This window comes from Notothenia rossii (genome assembly GCF_949606895.1).
Source record: "Notothenia rossii genome assembly, chromosome: 5".
Classification (NCBI taxonomy): domain Eukaryota; kingdom Metazoa; phylum Chordata; class Actinopteri; order Perciformes; family Nototheniidae; genus Notothenia; species Notothenia rossii.
This window is the reverse complement of record NC_136903.1, coordinates 69425362-69446399: the sequence shown is the minus strand read 5'-3', so window position 1 is coordinate 69446399 and position 21038 is coordinate 69425362. Positions and strand designations below refer to the sequence as shown.

Sequence of the window (21038 nt, the reverse complement as noted above, 5' to 3'; positions counted from 1 at the left end):
TGTTGCACATCCCCTCAAGGGTTAGAGTAACGTTTCCACGTCAGGTGTTATGTATGCTAGCAGCAACACACAGAGTTAACTCAATTATACAAACATTGGTTATAGTCCGGCAGCCAAAGTGGATTATTTGGCCTAGCCTCGTTTTGACTGTTAAAGTTTTTTTTATTGCTGATTATTAATCATTTATATGTATATAATGATATCCAGGTGGGTGAGGAGTTCTCACCTTTGGGGAAATTGAGAAAATCGAGAAAATCCAAGATGGCCGCCACCGAACGCTTAAAATCCAGATGTGTTAATATCTCCATGACTATAGAAGGGACAATAATGACCAATATGTCGTTTTATATGTTTTCAGATACAAGGAATCAGATGAAACCATTATTGTAATGATAGTTCTTTGTCTCTTTGCAGAAGTGATGGATGAACAGTGCATATTCAAGTCGAAATACGGAGACCAATGTGATGACAGGCAGCCATGTTCTAAAAGTGCCGGATCGTCCCGGATAATCTCAATCATACAAGCAAGCCAGACGTACAAAGACAGTTTGTTCACTGAGCTGGAAACTCAGTTCAGCACCGATCCAGACCTGAGTGTGTTCTATCACAAAAATTGTGTTTCACGGTACACATCAAAAACTAATTTGGCAAAATATTTGAAAGCTGACACTGATGAAGAAGCCGGACCGTCTACAAAACGCCTTCGCCGTTCGTCAAGCGTCTTTGACTTTATGCACCACTGTCTGTATTGCGGGCAGCTATGTGAACTAAACAAGAATGAACGACATCCAGAACGATGGCGACCTGCGTACCTCTGTCGTTCTACTCATTCGGAGCATAGTGGAGAGCCATATAAGGTGTATTTACTTGAGAAATGCGATTCCAGGGCAGACAGTTGGGCCAATGATGTCAGGCATCGAGTGCAAGGTGCGTTGAGTGACTTGCATGCAGTGGAGGCACGCTATCACAGAGATTGTATGAGTCGCTTTTTCACCAACAAATATCTATCACAACATGATCACCTTGAACAAGCAACTGGAGCGATCATTGACATAGGCCTGGATCATACTTTGAAGGAGCTGAAAGCTGACAAACATCGGATATGGAACTCACTCGAATTATTCCATGAATACTCAAGCAACTCTGGCAGGACACTTAGTAGGCGAAGACTTCTCGAAGAGCTGCGGCAGCATTTTGGCAGTGAACTTCTTGTCCTATCCGCCCCAGGCTTTGCAAGCATAGTCACATTCACAGAAAATACTGCCAAAACGCTCAAACTAGTGAAAGATGATGAAGAGGATGACATCTCACGAAGTATTGCCAAAGTCAGCAAACAAGTTGTGCGAGAATGCAAGGCCGTGGAGCACGATAAGTCTTCATACAACAAACACATTGATAAACATATAGCCAGCCAGTCGGTTTCAGACACTTTGCAAGATCTGCTGACAGCTATTTCTCCCAAATTGGAAACATCATTGCCAGCTCTGCTGATTGGAAACATCATTACAAGCATTGTAACTAATCGAGCAACAGATCTTCAAGTAGCACTGGGCATATTGATGCGCGACTCCAAGGAATTACTGACTCATATGTATGACTATCGTGTTACATGCAGCTACGATGAAATCCAGCGTTTCAAGAAGTCCGCTGCACTTGCGGTAGCACATGATCTCACTGAGCAAGGAATATCTGATGCACAGCAAGGCTTGGTGCAGGTGGTGTCCGATAATTTCGACACAGATATTTCGACCCCCAATGGCAAGGCATCCACACATTCTCTAGCCATGATTATCATGCAACCATCAACACATTATGAAGACGTACAAGGACCTGACACCATCAGGCGAATCAAAAAGGAAGAAGTGTGCCAACCAATACCAGACGACAACGACTCATTTGTTGTATACTATGGGCAAAAGAAACCAGAGATGCCCAGCATACCTACTGCTTCACTTTCATCAGAACTCCAAGTGATGATGGATGTATCACGGAAAAGAGCAGCCGAGAATGACTTTGCATTTTTCAATGATGTCGTTACACGGGTAGGCTGCCCAGAGTTCAATGGTTACAACACCCGGTTGTGTCGAGAGCAAGGTCACACCCTCAAGCCAAAAACCAACATTGTATATCTACCTCTGATAGACATGCCGCCAGCATATCCGTCAACAATGATGGCAGCAATGAAGAAAGCACAGCAACTATCGCATAAAGTCGGACAAGAGTATGTGGTGTTCACAGCCGACTTGCAACTCTATCGCATAGCTTTACATGTCCAATGGGAAAATCCGATTCAACTTGGAAATATCCACCTTCGTCTTGGTGGAATGCACTTATTAATGAGTTATTGTGGTTCCATTGGCACCCTTATGGCTGACACAGGCATTGTTGAAATACTTAGCCCTGTGTTTGGTGGCGTTCTGAAGATGCTGAGTGGCAAAAAATTCCCACAAAATGTTAGAGCTCTCAGAATGCTAGTTGAGGAACTACTTCGGTCCATCTTCACCAATCACCAACTAGAATGCATGGCTGATCTTACCGACATCTTGGACGACCTCGCTTCTCAGAGTAGAACAACAAAGCTTTGGGTGGAGTGTCTCATCAAACCCATGTTTCTCGTTCTCCAGTTCATCCGTGCTGAGAGGGAGGCTGATTGGCCGTTGCATCTAGCAACTGTCAAAGATATGATTCCGCTGTTTTTCGCTGCAGGCCATGTACACTATGCTCGGTATGCATTGTACTATCTACGATCAATGCATGGCCTTCCCAAGAACGTTTCCGATCAATTCATGAAGGGACAGCATACAATGCACCATAACTCTGGGCTTTTCAATGGCATTTGGAGCGATATGGCCATTGAAACAACCTTTATGCGGTACGGCAAAGGGAAAAGTGGAATCGTCGGAATAACACTCAAACCAGAAACCCTCAAGACATGGGCGTATAGCTTGCACACATGTCACAGTGTGATTCGTGACTTGAGCGAAATGAGAGAACGAGATCACTCACAGAGCCAAACTCAGCATAAGGAAGAAACACCAGGAAGAATCAAGGGTGATCTTAAAGACAGACAAGCTCTGCGTGACAAACTTGAACTATGTACAGATCCACTCGATCCCAAGCATCCCAAAGGCTTACTGAATATTGTTACCGGACAAATTTTGACCCACCAATCAATCAATGTGGACACTGCAGCAGCAATAGGTCATACCCAGATGCAGTCGTTTGAGGAGAGCTGGCCTGCAGGATTCCATGCCACCATACCCAAACTAGTTACCACCATGGCATTGTCTCGTAAACACATTAAAGTAGGAGACACGAACGTGTTTGACACAGAGGTCATATATGCACGGGCCATGGGCTTGCAACGTAGTTCACGGGATCTAGACACAGACACTCATGTGTCATGAACTGGCGCCTGTTCCAACAGCTATGTTCGATCAGCAAGGAAACATGAGAGATGCTAAAACAAAATCAAACCTTAAAAACGCCCTAAAGGTAGACGTATCACGAAGGCTCGCAGAACAGGATGTGCACACAACATTCCTCGATGGATGTGCTATCCTTTGGGTAGTGCCATGGCCAACATCTGGAACTGTACAAGACTACCTCGACCTGTTCCGAAAGTATCTGCGCACACACTTGACGACCAGTGATGTCTATCTAGTCTTTGACAGGTAGGCAATGTATTAAATACATATTGCTTTAGAGTCTAGCATAACACTAGCTATATTGATCAAAATTCACAACATCAGTACACATACATGTATGTTTGCAGTTATGAAATATTCGCATTGACCCGATGTTAATGATTCGATTGTATTGATATTTCAGATACATTGAGGGTAGTACGAAGGAGTCGACACGCCGCGGACGCGACAAAGGAGCCAGTAGAACCTACACGCTGCGTTGCACAGCCCGACTACCACCACAAAAAGTTGTGCTCACCGTCACTTCCAATAAAGCGCAATTAATTGACCTGATTGTCGAGGACATAGTATCGCACAAAATAGACTTCCAAACTCATAAACTGGTTGTCACTGGCAGTGATCCGGTGCCACTTGAGATCGAAGGTGGACAAATGAACAAACGGCCAGACATGACCACTACACAGGAGGAGGGTGATACCCTGATCATACAACAGGTATCACGTGTGCAGACTGGCACTGTCCTGGTAGTTGCAGATGACACAGACATCTTTGTTCTCTTGTTGCACTTCTGCCACCTGGGCAAGATAACCTCGCATGTTCTGATGGTTTCCCCAATCCATGGCCGAACTGTTTTGGATGTCAACGCCGCAGTGGAAAAACACAAGAGCATCATCCCTGATTTACTGGCTGCTCACGGTCTAACAGGCTGTGACACAGTCGCGTCTTACTTCGGTATCGGCAAGGCAGTTGCACTCAAGGCTCTAAGAACCGGCAAATATAAACTTGATTTGGTGGGCAACATGGAATCAGAGGTTACAGATGTAATAGACCAATCAACAAAGTTCATGTTGGCATGTTACGGTCAGCCCAATTGCAAGTCTCTCACAGAAGCACGACAAAAAGCATGGTCCTCAAAGATTGGTAGAAGCAAAGCCACAGCTCCAAAACTCTGCTCACTTCCACCGACTGCCGAGGCATTTAAAGCAAATGTAGCCAGAGCGCATCTTCAAGTTGGTGTTTGGCGACGTTCTCTGGAAGCCTGCCCAGCAGCAATTGACCCCACTGCTCATGGATGGTCACGCGACGTCGCATCCGGAGCACTTGTACCAACTATGGTGCCTGTTAACACCCCGCTTGTCCCACCAGAGCTGCTATCTCTCATCAAGTGCACATGCCACAGCCAAAATCCATGCAGTACACAACGGTGTAGTTGCAAAAAAGCAAGTATGGCGTGTACTGAGTTCTGTTCTTGCCAGGGTGGAGGTACTTGCCAGAATGATCACCAAGATGTTGTGGACGATGCAGACGACTGAAACCCAACAATCGTAACATACTAAGCTTGTTATTATGTCTGTATCATATGTTCTATAATATATATATGTTACTATGTCTACCCGCACTTGTATTACATGCATAAATGTATGTTTGAAATATATTGTAGCAGTTAAACATAAAGGTTACATAACTATGCATGTATTAATGATTGGATGGGACCGTTTGTGTCTCATTTTTATGTGAAGACGAACTGCAAAATATATAGATGTATATCACAGAAACTGCTATTTTGAATTATATGTGCCAGATGCATGTCGACTACTTGCCGAATTATATGCCATTCAGAACATCAAATATTATATTCAATTTTTGTCGCATATTGCAAAAAACAAGTTTTATGTTGTTTGTATCATTACAATGATGGTTTCATCTGATTCCTTGTATCTGAAAACATATAAAACGACATATTGGTCATTATTGTCCCTTCTATAGTCATGGAGATATTAACAAATCTGGATTTTAAGCGTTCGGTGGCAGCCATCTTGGATTTTCTCAATTATCTCAATTTCCCCAAAGGTGAGAACTCCACACCCAATTGGGTATCATTATATACATATAAGTGATTAATAATCAGCAATAAAAAAAACTTTAACAACCAAAACGAGGTTAGGGCCTTGGCTGCCAGACTATTAATGATTAGAGGCAACCGAGTTAATTATTTTGTTAAATTTTCAGCCATTCTGTTTACAGTTCTGTCATCACATTATTTAATACAATTTGTTAAAACGTTGTTTCTTTTGATGTGAAATATTATTTATTTAATTTAAATAAAAAGCTATGTTAATTATGTTCACAATTGGTTTAGTTCATTTAATAATATGTCTTTTTGAATCAAGTATTCATCTTTATTGTATTCATTGTTAGTTTCCACATGCCTAAAACAACATCAAGCTAAATCTAAAAGTTGATGGCTAAATAAGAGCGTTTGAGAAATTGTGCAAGGCATAATAGTCAGAATAGTCGATTAATTGTTTCATTTATCGATTATCAAATTAGTCGTTTGTTGCAGCCATAGTGTCAGCCCCGCCCCTCAGTGCGCGTGGCCGGCAGCTGTTGTTGAAGTCGGTCAGCAAACACTCTTTCAAGGGTTTTTGAGATGAAGGAGGGGTGGGCCTGTTGTAGGCATTCAGGTCATCTCCAGGTTTTTTGAGTGTTGGTGTTATTGCAGCAGTTTTGAGGTTTGGCGGTACAGTTCCAGTTGCGAGGGATGACTTAATGATTCTTGTGATCAAGGGGGCAACCTTAGCTGTTGTTCGGAATAAAATTTGTTTAATGGCATCAAAACGATAAAAACTCTGCTGAAGGTTAATCCAATGTGTTTGTCACTTTGAAATGATTAGCAGGGTAGTCCATCTTCACATTTACTAGTTTGAGCCTAGGTTTCCGTTTTCAGAGCATAACATAGCTTTCGACTGCGTGCGCATAGCTCTCACTTGTCAATGGTAACGTGTGTGTGTGTGTGTCAGGGTTCCTGCAGGTTTCGCCAACTCAAATTTAAGACTTTTAAGACCTTTTTAAGACCACTTTGAATATAATTTAAGACCTATTTCACGGCAAGAAAGTATGAAGGAAAATTGCTATGAAAGAAGAAATACGTCCCATAATTACTTACAAAGTAAATGTATTCATGTTCAACATAAGAACAATGACTGAACATAACAGCATAACAGTACAGAACTGTCTTAGCGTGTTAGACAAAAAGTGTGTATGTCTGTGTGTGCGTGTGTTAGGGCTGTGCAATTAATCGTATTTTAATTACGATTTTGGCCTGCCACAATTAGGAAAACAACATCATCGAAAAAACAGATTTTTTGGGATTTGCTAGTTTGTGACAGTGCACTACAACATATTTGATCTAATTAATTAATTCTAATTTATCTATCATATTTATATACCTTAAGTAGCTTGTGGAAGTGTGCTCCAAAATATTTGTTGATCTTGTTTATTGGTATTTATTATTTTGATATTATTTATTTAAATGTATAATTTATTTAATTGATTTTTGTATTTATTCTTCAGTTGAATTATGCGTTCAGGGTAATTAACAGTTAAACATACTGTTCAAATTATTATTTGTTTTAAAGTTCAATAAATGGATGTTTTCAAAGTCAATGAATAATCGTATTTAATAATCATATTAATTATTGACCAACATAATCGAGCAGCCCTAGTGTGTGTGTGTGTGTGTGTGTGTGTGTGTGTGTGTGTGTGTGTGTGTGTGTGTGTGTGTGTGTGTGTGTGTGTGTGTGTGTGTGTGTGTGTGTGTGTGTGTGTGTGTGTGTGTGTGTGTGTGTGTGTGTGTGTGTGTGTGTGTGTTAGGGCTGTGCAATTAATCTTATTTTAAATCGCAATTACGATTTTGGCCTGCTACAATTACGAAAACATCATAATAGAAAAAAACGATTATTTTGCTTTGCTAGGTTGTGACAGTCCACTAGATAGAACATATTGGATCGAATTAATTTTAGTCTAATTTGTTTTTATTCATCATATTTATATATGTTTAGTAGCTTGTGTAAGTGCGCTCCAAAATATTTTATTATTTATTTAAATGTATCATTTACTTAATTTTGTATTGGTTTTTCAGTTGAATTATACGTTCGTTCAGGGTAATCAACAGTTAAAAACATTCTGTTCAAATTATTATTTGTTTTAAAGTTCAACAAATGGATGTTTTCAAAGTCAATGAATAATATGATATCAATTATTGACCAAAATAATCGTGATCATAATTTTTGCCATAATCGAGCAGCCCTAGTGTGTGTGTGTGTGTGTGTGTGTGTGTGTGTGTGTGTGTGTGTGTGTGTGTGTGTGTGTGTGTGTGTGTGTGTGTGTGTGTGAGAGAGAGAGACAAGAGCTATATTCAGAGCTCTGCTGCCTTGGCTACAATCTTTCATCGTATGATTGGTGTTTCACTACGGTATTTTACCATCTACAGCAGCTCCGCTTTTAGGGTTGATGTAGACCCAAACGTCACCCGGTGGTTCCCCGGTGTTGTTACGGGAGCTGCTACACTAGCTAACGCTACATTAGCAAAACAAACGCAAATTTATTTTGCAAAAGATGCAGCGGGCTTCAAACATGTTCCCTCCACTGGTTTCAACCAAGCACTAAATTTGATGTTTTCCAACCAAATACGGTTGAACTTACACTTCCCCATATTTATGTGTAAGTATATTTGAAGATACATGAGTTTCTGACTGCCGCTAGCTGAAGCTTGGTTGCTAGGTTACAAGCTGGGTGTTCTCCGATAAGGGGCAAGGGGAAACAAAGTTAGTGATTACTGGTTCCATGTTGATTTATTTCAATACAAATTGTTGGGGGGAACTGAAAGGCTATTACCGCACTGGTTACTTTGCAGCCCGGACATTTCCCCCAAAACACATTTCGACGCTATCGCAACACAGAAGTGCCTTTCAAAGCTGATCATTTTTAAGACCTTCTAAATCATATTTAAGACCTTTCTTATTTTTTTGGTCATATTTAGACTTTAAGGCCTTAAATTCAGATTATCAAATGTAAGACTTTTTAAGACCCTGCGGGAACCCTGGTGTGTGTGTCATTTGTTCTGGGAATGTCATTTTCGAGCCTGAGGCCCAAAAAACAGGCTTGTGGCTTAACAGGTTAAATCAAAAAATTATTATTTGTACAAAAGCATATGCACATACCTGGAGGAGGGTGTGTGAACCGACCAGCCAAAATCTGCGATCTTCAGCTCCCCGTTGGCCCCCAGCAACAGGTTCTCTGGTTTGATGTCCCGGTGTATCACCTTCTTGGAGTGGCAATAGTTTAGGGCATCAGTCAGCTCCATGATGTACTACCACAGCACATTAAGAATGGTTAATACAACATGCAATACAATGTCAGCATCCTGCTAAAAATGTTCAATAGAAAATATACATCAAAATATTTTTTAATTGAGTATACACCTTATATGGACTTTAATCCTATACAAGCACTCATTTCACAAAAGTTCCAAAGTTGGCACTTACTGTGGCACTTTTGTCCTCAGGAAAGTGTCCACAGCGCTGCAGCTCACTGTACAATTCCCCCTTGGGTGCAAACTCCAGGATGAGATATACACGAGTTGAGTCATGGAAGTAACCGTAGAGGCGAAGAATATTGGGGTGCCTGCAGGAGGGCGAGATGGAGGAGTATTTAGAGAAATGTTGTTGAAGGACCCAAACAATATTTAAAAGAGAAAAAGACAGAACTAAATTAATCAAATGTCCCTGCGGCTACTTTCAAGAGAAGGTCCACATAACAAGGATTTTAACAGCCTGGTTATCAAAATCAATCATTCCCTGCGCTTACATTTTAAACAGAGACCAGATGAGGGGCAGGATGGCAAATGAAGCCGTGTTCACACTTGATAGTAAGGAGCTTGCTACAAACACATACCATACAGGTTTAACATGGTCATTTGACCAATTCAAAAGAGAAATGGCACGCAGCAGGGTGCACCAACTATAGAAATAGCAGTGTTTCCCCTACCATTGTCTTGGAGGGGCGCTGCACCCCGCCAACGGAGCCCCGCACCCCCCCTGAAATTCAAGGTGTTAAAAAAAAAAAACACTGTCGACTGTCACATAGAACTGGGCGATATATCGAGTTTACACGATACATCGTGGATTGCACTACATGCGATGTCGTAAATGACCACATCGTGAAAGTCAAGTTTTATGTTGTCAAATCAATTTCCCGCCGCGGCCAAAATGAGCTTTCCTTTCTCCCTCATAGACACAGTAACACACGCAGGCACACAGGCAGGCCCCGTCTAACTTGCACACAAACATTACACACATGCACAGTGACAGAGCAGGGCTCGACATTATAAATGGCCTGCTGGCACGGAAGCACTATTTAGACACCCCGGGCCAGCACAACGTACTTTCCAATTGCCCGCTCGGGCCACTAAAAATATTGCTTAAAAAAAATAAAATTGTCCTGTGGTATAGGTATTTTGACAAGCAATGTTGTTAAATTGTTTCGTTTATTAACGCTACAACATAGCGTTAATAAATTGTTTCGTTTATTAACGCTACAACATAGCGTTTTGTGATGCGGTTGTCGTTGTTGGGTGAAAAGCAAACAGCTGTTTACTGCGGAGCCAGCGAGAGCAGGCTCCCGTTTGCCCGTGAGCGCCGGGCAAAAAACTATCTTCAAATAAAAGAAAGTCAGTTAAAGGAGAGTTAAAGGAGAGTGACAGGTAGCATGAGAAGAAGAGGGAGAGAAAGTTTCAGCCAGCTTGATCGATGGAGTTGGCTTCTAGTGGTGCAGTGACGCGTCCTAAAAGCATTTTATAATCTATCGATTAGATTTATGATTCAAAAATGATAAAAGTAGGGTAGACATGTGGAGATTATCCGGCTGAACAAAACGTACATTTATCAAACAGGTTTGTTTTCCACAGACCTTATTTCCAGCTATTTTCCAAAACCCTATGGAGAAATCCCATTGCTTTTTTGTCGAGGGAACCAGCAGCTTACTTGCTGGTTTTAGGACGGGTCACTGCACCTGTCAATATGATGCTAATATAAACAAGGTTTTCTGTCGGCTCTGTACATCAATGCCGACCGGCGACCTATGCTGACAAGTAAGTGAAGAGTAGAAAATATAAAAGGTATTGGCTATAGGGAAATGTCCCAGCAGTTTAGGAGAATGAAGGTTCTATTCTAATCTAATACATAGCCATTACATGTCTAACTCCTGATAATGACAGGAAGACAGAAAGCGCATTATACTAACAATAATAATAATAATAATAATAATACTCATAATAATAATAGCAGACATTTTTGAACAATGACCACAATATCATTATTTTAATAAACCAAATATGAACATTGAGGAAAATGAGGAATAACTGATGATTCAAATGTTGTAGTACAAGTAGTAATGTAGTTAGTGCATAAATTACTATTGCAACAAATGTGTTAATTTTCTTCATTATTAGTCGATTTTTTTAATGCAGACATATGTTGCAGGGACTACTAGAATCATCATATTGGCGTGACTGTAAACATCAAGGGGTTAAATAAAAAAAATGTATGTGTTTTAGAGGACATTTAAGAATATCGCGATATATATCGTATATCGCGATATAGTCAGTAAATATCGCGATATCATTTAGAGACCATATCGACCAGCCCTACTGTCACATTGAACATGTGCGCTTTTATTAAATAAACTAAACGCTTTCATTTTAAGTTGTGAGTTTGTTTTTTTTCCCTAAGAAACACTGATACACTAATCAATAACAATAATCCACAGCTCCTCTCTCTGCTCCAGAAGATTTAAAAATATATATATCCCAATGCCCCCCCCCCCCCGCTCAGGCCAGGCAGCACCCCCCCCAAAGCAGTAAACCTAGGGGAAACACTGAATAGAATGATTTAGTCCACTATAGCAGCCTGTCTTTAAAGTCCTTATCTTGCGTAATTTACTGTAGCTGAAAGATCATAGAACTGTTTCAAAATGCATTAACTTGTTGGGTCTTATTCCAGTAACACGTGATATAGATCGAATATCGTTTCCTATTTGCTGTAAATCACTTGTTAATATCGGGAAAATGGGTCAAATTCAGAGGTATCCAGAAAAGTCTGGATTCAAACTTGCCGCTGCTTGGTGCTGTGTCGTGACGTCACGTGTGGTTCCGCGAATCCTGGTGAGTTCAGCCCGTCCCAGCATCACACAGTGTAGCATTGCTGGTATAGCCGCATGTCAACTTTGTGTATCAGTGTTTATCTCCGAGTTTGTCTTGTTTTTTCCGGATCATGGTGAAGAGGTGTGTCGTTGGCGGGTGTAGCAACACCAATCGGGATCTGTGTTGCCGACTCGAGCTGGTGCTGGCGAGGGCGGAGGGACTTCCATGTTTTCAGCTGAGGCCGGTGGTGCACATTCGCGTTTTGCTGGCTCGAACCTATACGGTTCTAGGCCTCTTATTTCTGGTGTAAAAGGCGGCAGAGATCGTTCAGATTCATCGTCACTGCTCGCATCGTCCACACCAAATAATTGTTCTGTCAAATTGTGCCAAATACCCGCGCTATTAGCTTTTTCTGATGCGTAAACATCAACAATATTTGACGCCATTTTTCGTTGTGAACTCTCGCTGGCTGCGCGCATTGGCTGTCGATCCGGACGGCAGCAGGGAGCCAGACAGCGGCAGCCGGGAACCACACGTGACGTCACGAAATGGCCTGCTTCCAGAAGCAAAGTTTTTTTATTGGACCTAATATTTTTCCTTTTTTTACATATTATTCAGTATGAAATAAAGAAACATACATTGACTATCTGTTGCATACACCCCCCAGAAATCAACTGCCAAAAAAAGTTTTTAATGTAAGATAAGGACTTTAAGGGTGCGTTCACACCTGCCTTGTATAGTCCGGTTGAATCAAACCCTGGTGCGTTTAGCCGCTTGGTGTGGTTCATTTGGGTCGTTGTGAACACAATCCGAGACCTCAAGTGAACTAAACAACCGGACTCTGGTCCGCTAAAATAGGTGGTGTCGGAGCGCTTGCTTGCGAACTCTGGAGCAGTTCATTGCTGGTGTGAACGCAGCCCGCACCAAAACATAGGAAGCGTAGTATTTACGTGTCACAAGAATGCGGATATCTTCAAAATCTTTAGCGAAAGAGTCTTTCAAGACATCCGCGGTTGTTTAGTTAAAGAGTGAAGCAGAATGTGAAGTGTTGAACAGTGTCGTGTAAAGTAAAATTTCTCCATCAGCTACATAAAAGTAAGAACACCTGTCATCGGTGAAACGCCCCCTCCTTACTGCAGAACGTCTCATGTTTTTTAACAGACGTTGTCTGATTATATAATCATATGCGCTCAATTAACTACATCTCTGGTCTCGCAGAACAACACACGTCCCCAAGATGGCCGTCACTACTGTCTTGTCAACAAAACGATTGACTACCCTCACTATCACCACAATGAAACGCGTCCGGAAGAATGTCATGCAAAGCTGATTGCTTGCCTTTGATTCTCTCTGAACTGCCTGGTCTTTTTAATGTCAACCATTTGTGCAGATAGCATGAAGTAGAAAAGATCGGCGATCGCCGATGCTAGCGTTAGCATTTCTCCCCCGGGCTTAAATTGTGTATTATAGAATGATCACACCGGTGACAGTACTCTTCAAAGGCAGGGCTCGACCGTAACGGTTGCCAGGATGCCATTGGCAACCATTCAGAAAAAATTTCAACCACTTATTGGCCTTTGGTTGCCATCAGTGGCAACCAGTTTTTAACATAAAGAAATAAGGACAGCAAACGGCAACATTTGCACCCTAAAAGAGATAAATGTTAATTATTTGTTGTATCAAGAGTGATATTTAATTATTGTTGTGACCAGTCGGAACCTGATACTTAAGTTGCACGTTGAAAGCGATGCACTATTACATGCGTGCGTGGGGCGCTGTGTGTGTTTTACAAAAAATGGCGAAGCAAATGAAGTTGTTTGACTGTGGGGTAAAAAGTTTGGCCAACCCGTCAACATCTCAAACGAATGTTCAAAGTGATTCAACTGATGAAGCACAAGGTGAACCCGAACGAAAAGCAAAGAGGAAATGTGTAAAGCTTTGGGAGGAAACATTCTGCTCTGTTGTCATTTCACTTCCGGTAAAAGTTCCTTCAAAATAAGGGTCCCGATCGTATTACTACCAAAATAAAAGTGCAAAACGAAACTTTACCATAGAAAAATATTGGCATACAAATATAATCACTTGTATAAAAAGGTAACACATTTTAAATATAGTTAGACACATTAAGGTAATTTACAGCATTAATAATTTATATCTAATTCTTAACTGTGAATGGCTTCATTTATTTAACATTAGAAATGTATTAGTCTGGTCAATCCAAGACTTCAATGCTGAAGGGCCAATGTGTCTGTGGTGGGGATCAGCACAAAGGTCAAGAAACCCACATTTCAAAGGGAGACAACGCCAGATGATCAAGAAACTAGTGACTTGCTCAATTCATTTGTGAGGGATCTGTGAAAAACATAGCAGTTGCACTACTGGTGTTTTGTATACCAGCAATTGAGGGTGGACAAGTTTACTACCACTTAAGTTTTAAATAATTGTGTTAATTAATTATTGTAGTAGTATTTGAACATTCTTTTGCGTCACATTTTCATTATTAAGTTGATGTATAACTGTATAGTATCTTAATTATTTAAAATATAAAGTGACTAAAAATGGCAACCGTATTTTCAGTTTTGGCAACCAAAAGCTGATGCCTGGTTGCCAGCCTGGCAACCACTTTTTAAAAAGTTAGCGTTGGGCCCTGAAAGGGTTCACGAAATATGACTGCTACTCTTACACTTTAACATTTTGGGTTACTTAAAGGTGACCTATCATTAGGGATGCACCGAATATTAGGCCACCGAAAATTATCGACCGAAAATTGTTAAAAAGGCCCTTTCGACTGAAAGGGTTTTAGCACCGAAAAAATATCACAGAATGTCAGAGAACAGGGTTACGTTGATCATACTCCGTATATTTGTCCGGGTGTTTTGATTTCAAGTGGTGGAGTAATCCCGAAGTGGTGAAAGTCTTTGCAGTTACACCCCCTCGAGAAATGTCAGCTGAACACGTTTTACAAATCGCAATCCGCACCTCTTTCTCTGATATTTTGAAATATCTCCAAGCGGCAGACATGTTGGCTGTGAGCATTGCTGCACGCCGTGCTTGTCGCCGCGTTTTGATTACGTCATCACAACAACACGTTAGCTTACCAAACTTAAAGGTGCATTTGTTGTTGAAGGCCTGGCTGTTACAGTCTTTATTTACACTATTTTGTTGTAGGCCTACTGGCCTAGATGTTTATGCAGTTTTAAAGCACCGTGGCTTTGTTCTGAATGCACTTTGTTGTAGTTATCCTACAGAGAAAAGAAAATGCACTTGACTTGGAATTAATGTACTGTATGCATTCAAAAGTGCTGAATAAATGTTTTATGGACCCATAAAAGTGATTATTATTTAAGTTACGTTTTGCCATAATCATGTCTTTTTCCATAATCAGGTAGCTGAACAACATTGGTAAAAAATGTATACATTATATATATTTTTTTATTTGTATTAATCATTTTCGGCCTTTCGGCATTCGGCCAACTGTTTCCCATTTTCGGTATCGGCCAAGAATTTCCCATTCGGTGCACCCCTACCTATCATGCTATATTTGAACAATATATTGTTGGGCCATACCTATATATAAAGTAGGGATGCACCGAATATTCGGCCACCGAAAATTATCGGCCGAAAATGGTTAAAAAGGCCCTTTCGGCCGAAAGGGTTTTAGCACCGAAAAAATGTCACCGAATGTCAGAGAACAGGGTTACGTTGAGCATACTACGCATATTTGTCCGGGTGTTTTGATTTCAAGTAGTTGAGTAATCCCGAAGTGGTGAAAGTCTTTGCAGTTACACCCCCTCGAGAAATGTCAGGTGAACACATTTTACAAATCGCAATCCGTGGCTCCTTCTCTGATATTTTGAAATATCGCCAAGCAGCAGACATGTTAGCTGTGAGCCAGCCGCGAGCATGGTCACGCGCCGTGCTTGTCGCCGCGTTTTAGTCAAGTCAAGTCAAGTCAAGTCAAGTCAAGTTAAGTTAAGTTAAGTTAAGTTAAGTTAAGTTAAGTTAAGTTAAGTTAAGTTAAGTTAAGTTAAGTTAAGTTAAGTTAAGTTAAGTTAAGTTAAGCCATAATCATGTCTTTTTCCATAATCAGGTAGCTGAACAACATTGGTAAAAAATGTATACATTATATATATATATATTTCTATTAATCATTTTCGGCCTTTCGGCATTCAGCCAAATGTTTCATATTTTCGGTATCGGTTTCGGCCAAGAATTTCCCATTCGGTGCACCCCTAATATAAAGTATATAAATAGGTTTTTTTTCAAAACACCAAACAGATCCTCCATTTTAGCCATGCCTCATTTCGCTCTATATGCTCTTTCCAGCTGTGTTTTTGAAGGGGGCTGATTCTGTGAGATGCAGCTGACCACGCCCCCTGGCAGGAGAGGGAAGCGTGCTTTGAGATCAGCTACTGGGCTGCAGCAAGGAGAAGAGGGGGAGAAAAAGAGATCTCCGTCCTCCGTGTTTTATTCTTATAGAAGTAAGAAGAGAAGTTATGGGGCAGAAACCCTCCTTTTTACGCAACGGTCCAGACATAGACATCAAACGGCGACACATATTCAGTTGCAAGTTACTTTGGCATTAGGGCAGGGATATCTAGATACTTTCAAGGTTTGACATCATGAATTGTGCTACTTTTAAAGCAAGCAACAATGTTTTCAAATCTGTAATCAAAAAGCTCCTCAAAAACGCTATTGAAGCAGTTCCTGCCGTTGCTACGTTAGTTCAAACAGTAACAACGGACTATTTTTCTTAGCGGATGCATGTCAATTTAAATCAATACATACAACTATTTTTTTTAATCAATAAAATCATTTTCTAAATCCATAAAAGCATTTCAGTTAATATTGGGAGTCATGTCGTTGCTTTGTTGAGAATTTGGCCATGTAATAAGCGGGATAATGTGCACATTGCATAATGTGCCTTCATGCCGATCTAGATCCCTCCGCTTCGTGTCGGCTCCTGATCAGCCTGTCGGTGTTCTTTTCCCCATAATGACCGCGTCACTGCACATTATCCCTTACATATTATTATATAGTCATTATTCATTTGTTTTAAAGCAGGAGGAGCAAACGCTCGCCTCTGGGAGGTAGGAAAAGAGCCATAGAGGAGAGAGTAAACAGAATGGCAACCATGCAAGAGAAGTCTTCTTCACTGCTTTTGTGGCAGACTACAGCGCCACTTACAGGCCTGGCATATGTACTACAGCGTCTCGAGCGCTTTTGAGCGGCAATGGCCGTGGCCCAACCTGTCATTCCCCTGATAAGTGGAGGATTGACCAATAGCCGTAGCGCCACGGTCCTGACGTCAGGACAGTGTTCAAATCTGGATCAGTCTGCATCAGATCCGTTGCAGCCCCTTTTTTAGAGATTTGGGTATGGAGGAAAATAGAGAGGGTTGTGTTTTCTGACACTTGGTGAGTTCCCTGGAACACCGGGGACACATATTCATGTACAAAAGACGTACAAAAGTACATTTTGCATGATAGGTCCCCTTTAATGTTACTTCATATTAAGGCTAATAAAAATGACAAGGCTGTAATGCTAACTAATTTGCTAGCTAGGTAGCTAACTTGATCCAGCCACTCCTGGTCCTTTCATCAGACGGGAAGCGAAAGAACGAGCAAGACCCATTGCTGGTATGATAACAACCTGGTACTAAGCACACAGGTATCTTGTTAAAGTTATCTTAGCCAGCGCCATATAGATAGATGATATCTATATGGTGCTGATCTTAGCTATCTCTTAGTCGAGCAAAACAATTGTGACATCAATTACACGACTCTGGGATTTGTAGTCTTTCTAGCTGCGTATTGTTCATAGTCTTATATTTCAACAGTTTCACGACAAACTGACTTTTTTTACGTGGAAATAATTTTTTAAGATTGACCAACATATGTGTAATTCATGGCACAATTCAAACGGGATCGAAAGATATGTTTTCTCTCTCCATTGACTTCAATACATTATTTTTTCCGAAATAAGGTCCCATGGACCGGAAGTAGATGGGCGTGACTTCGCCACTCTAGTCAGTTTGAATTTTGCCCAGGTGAAGGCAAAACGAACCTTCTGAAAAATGAAACAATGTAACAAACTGTGGTCTGGTGCACACCGAGAAGCGGACTATTAGGTGTGAATGCACCCCAAGTGTATGCGTACAGTTAAAGACATATGTGCATTATTCTCCAAACTGCTCATTATAGTTTGGCCAGTGATCTTCTCTCTTAATAAGAAAGTTTATCTTGTCGCAATTCAGACATCTTTGAAATTAAATAATTTGTACCACCACTTTGTGTAACAGACAGGATTCATACTTGGCATCATATCACATCATTTGAATGACACATTACCTGAGGTGAGACTGGATCTCCACCTCCCTCCTCAGCTGGTGCTCAACCCCCGCCTTCTCAAGCTGCTTCTTGAAGAGCACCTTCAGGGCCAAGATGAACTTACTCTGTTGCTCTCTGGCGAGGTACACATTGCCAAATTTACCCTTTCCTAAGGGACGGCCAATGTCAAAGTTCCCCAGGCTCCATCGGTGGCTGCAAGTAGAAATGTGCAGAGTTACAGACAACACGCAAAAAGTTTATGCACAAAATAAGTAATACGAGAATCATTTAATATACCTATCTGTTGAAGAGGCTTTTGCAGAATCACTCTTAGGAAGTTTGGCTGAGAAAAAAGACATAAAGAACACATTTTAGCATACAGAAAAACAGGATACAATATTTATTAGATTGTCCAATTTTATATTTGGCTTACTCTGTGGGTTCTCCAGCTTTGCCAGTTCCGATGGGGGTCTGGCTGGCTCTGGAATCACCTTGGGCACGATTGCCTTTGGTTGGATTTGCTGAGACACACGTTTGGGCTGCATTCCCCGACTTCTACTCAGAGTAGTAGGGTTAACATTCTGATCAGCGGGGTTTGCAGATTTGACAACAACCGAGACATGAGATGCAGATTTCTGGTGGCTTATAGGACGCTGAATGCGCTGAGGTCCATTTGACAAGCCCAGAACTCGCTGATGTGGAGGTGGTGCAACTACAGCCGACTGAGACGGCTGTGACACGGGAATCCGTTTTGGACCATCTATGCTTGTCTGAAATCAGAGGAAATCACCAAACACTGAATAAACTGGCTTTTAAAAAGGATAGAAGAATGAAAGCTCCATATTCTCTACATGGGTTTGCACACAAATGAGTTCTACATTTGACAACTACATACGTTAATTGTGTTATAGCTGTAGTATTGACTCTGATTTTCACAACAAATTGAAGTTGAATTCATCACACATTCACATGGAAATCCGTGAGTGTATTTTTTTTTTTGTAGTCATGGTAAAATCGTACCTTCACTTTGTTGTGTTTCATGTCCTTTGTCATCTTGAGTCTGGCAGAAGAATCCATATTCTAAAAAAAAAGGTAAAAGGGAGGTTATTTTTTTACATTGTTCATCAAACAAGTCAGATAGTAAGTAGAGCTTCTAACAAAAAAAAAAGCCTTTTCTTTTCTTTGACTACATTCACTCACGTTAAAATTAGTATTGGTGTCATTTCTTCAAGGTAATGTATTATCTGTTACTTATTATTTGAATACATATAAATGTAAAACATGTTATTTTTTGTAAAAACTACACACTGCCGGTTACGGACAAAAAAGAAGATGTAACGTTAGCATTCTCCGCTTGTTGGCTAATGTTACCTAACCGTGTGAACGTTGAGTTCTGAGCTACTGTTAGCTTTTCGGTAACCATAGTATCAACAACATACATCACTTTCGACACTTATCATAGATAACATTACTTACCCGATTATGTTATTGCACAATGCCCGAAATGACCGATAACTTATCCAGAATCCAAGCTAAGAGTAAGCTAGCTCTCAAGCAGGTAGTTTTAACGTCAACCTCGCTAGCTAGCAGCTACGACGGCCAGTTGACGAGAGCTCAAGGTTTGTGTCTACATAAATATACCGCGAGATGGACAGTATACTAATCCTGTTAAAAGCCGGCTCGATGTTGTGAGGTGGTAAACGCAGATAAAAAGGAATCAAACTGGAACAAAATCTTACCGCCAATATAATTTCCAATGTGGCCGCTGGCAAACACTTCCCTCAAATGCTACTAGTTTGATTTCAAACGTCCCTCGGTTCACAACCTTTAAATACATCCCGTCGTCCGATTGGCTGAGAGAATGCTCTGTGCTCATTTTTCATTGGCTGGCGAGAAGGGTAGCGTGACGTCAGAGGGAAATCCTCCTGAACAGCAGAGGGCAGCAGCAGCCGACAGGGACAAACTAGTCGCGCCCACAGGAGATGCGAGCGGAGGAGTCGAGGAGGGGAACCGAGGAGAGAGGTGCATCTGAAGCACCTCTCTCCTTTTATCATGTGAAGCATAAGCACTGCTTCACATAATAAAATACACAACGGCTGTATCCTATGCTTTAGGAGCTGTAGGTGCGTGTTGTACAGTGTGTAGGCGCGTGTTGTATAGTGCATAGACAGACAGGCCGACAGACAGGTCTCAGTTGGTTTGGTGTCCTATGCTTTTAATACTTGTAAATAAAACTTTTGCCCGTAATTTAAAATCCCCATTTCAGAGACCAGGTATATATCCAGTCTCTGATTGTGTTACGGAGTACTCTCATACTTGTTTGATTCTGAAATTGTATATATTTATATAAATGTCCGCATCTGTACCCTGTTATTGTCTCATTATACCGCACTGTGAATGAATTAAAAGTAAATATATAAGTAATCATGAACACAGCTCTGTCCATCAGACAGACGGACGTCTCTTTAAAATGACTGCTCAGAGGAGAGGATTTCTCATTTCTCTAAACGCCTGCTGCTTCCCCTCCTCTTTCCTCGGTTCCCCAATCCGTGTATCTACCGTCCAATTGTTTTCCTTTATTAAACACGTAAACGGAAGAGCGTCTGAGAGGCCTTTTTGCTTTCTGCTTTTTACCTTACTAAATGGTCAAATGGTCCTTGGAGCGAGGGGCGGGGCGAAACTCACGGAAGTGATTTCAAAACAAAAGCACTCGTTTGCTAAAATCACACTTTGAATCACAGTATCCTGCTGAAGGAACGGTGATTATTATAAACAAGGGGAATTTAGCGATCACAACGAAAACGGCCAAGACACATATTGAGCCCAGAAAATGGATGTTATTAAGGGCTGTAAATATAATAAGCCTATGTCTAAAATGGACAACATTGTTAGGAGATTTAAACTATACTGCGATTCTGCACTGCAATCAACTCAGCCGCCTCGCGAGTTTGTTTTTTCAAATCAGCTGCTCTTCATTATTCCTGCTATATTTGACGAGTGATACAAATATTTGTTACCATAAGTTCTTAAGGAAACTGACACTGTTGGACTCGGTTCTAGTTTGACTTCTACCAGAAATAC

General features: G+C 41.0%; 2 protein-coding genes across 3 annotated transcripts in view; one reads left to right on the top strand and one right to left on the bottom strand.

Annotated features, from left to right (window-relative positions):
* aurka (aurora kinase A) overlaps nucleotides 1–19791 on the bottom strand; it is a 28394-nt gene extending 8603 nt beyond the window's left edge. Inside the window, exons 1-7 of one of the 2 annotated variants that reach the window (XM_079683740.1) lie at nucleotides 19697–19791; nucleotides 18978–19037; nucleotides 18391–18727; nucleotides 18255–18300; nucleotides 17979–18170; nucleotides 8975–9113; nucleotides 8651–8799 (exon numbers count right to left, since the gene is read on the bottom strand). In XM_079683740.1, the coding sequence (XP_079539866.1) occupies nucleotides 8651–8799; nucleotides 8975–9113; nucleotides 17979–18170; nucleotides 18255–18300; nucleotides 18391–18727; nucleotides 18978–19034 (920 nt within the window). In that variant the 5' untranslated portion in view covers nucleotides 19035–19037; nucleotides 19697–19791. Of the gene's footprint in view, nucleotides 1–8650; nucleotides 8800–8974; nucleotides 9114–17978; nucleotides 18171–18254; nucleotides 18301–18390; nucleotides 18728–18977; nucleotides 19038–19433 lie in introns of both variants that reach the window. The other variant, XM_079683739.1, reaches the window with a different exon arrangement.
* Nucleotides 3378–5396, top strand: LOC307040676 (uncharacterized protein). The gene is made up of 2 exons (XM_079683738.1): nucleotides 3378–3674; nucleotides 3832–5396. The coding sequence occupies exons 1-2, from the start codon at nucleotides 3397–3399 to the stop codon at nucleotides 4958–4960; spliced, it is 1407 nt and encodes a 468-aa protein (XP_079539864.1). The 5' UTR covers nucleotides 3378–3396; the 3' UTR covers nucleotides 4961–5396.
* Nucleotides 19792–21038: the final 1247 nt, after the last annotated feature.

What these genes read in the sequence shown, in the direction of transcription:
- LOC307040676 (XM_079683738.1), top strand. Translation starts at nt 3,397, where the DNA reads ATGTGTCATGAACTGGCGCCTGTTCCAACAGCTATGTTCGATCAGCAA. An exon ending in GTCTATCTAGTCTTTGACAG is followed by an intron (nt 3,675 to 3,831) that starts GTAGGCAATGTA and finishes TTGATATTTCAG; the next exon opens with ATACATTGAGGGTAGTACGA.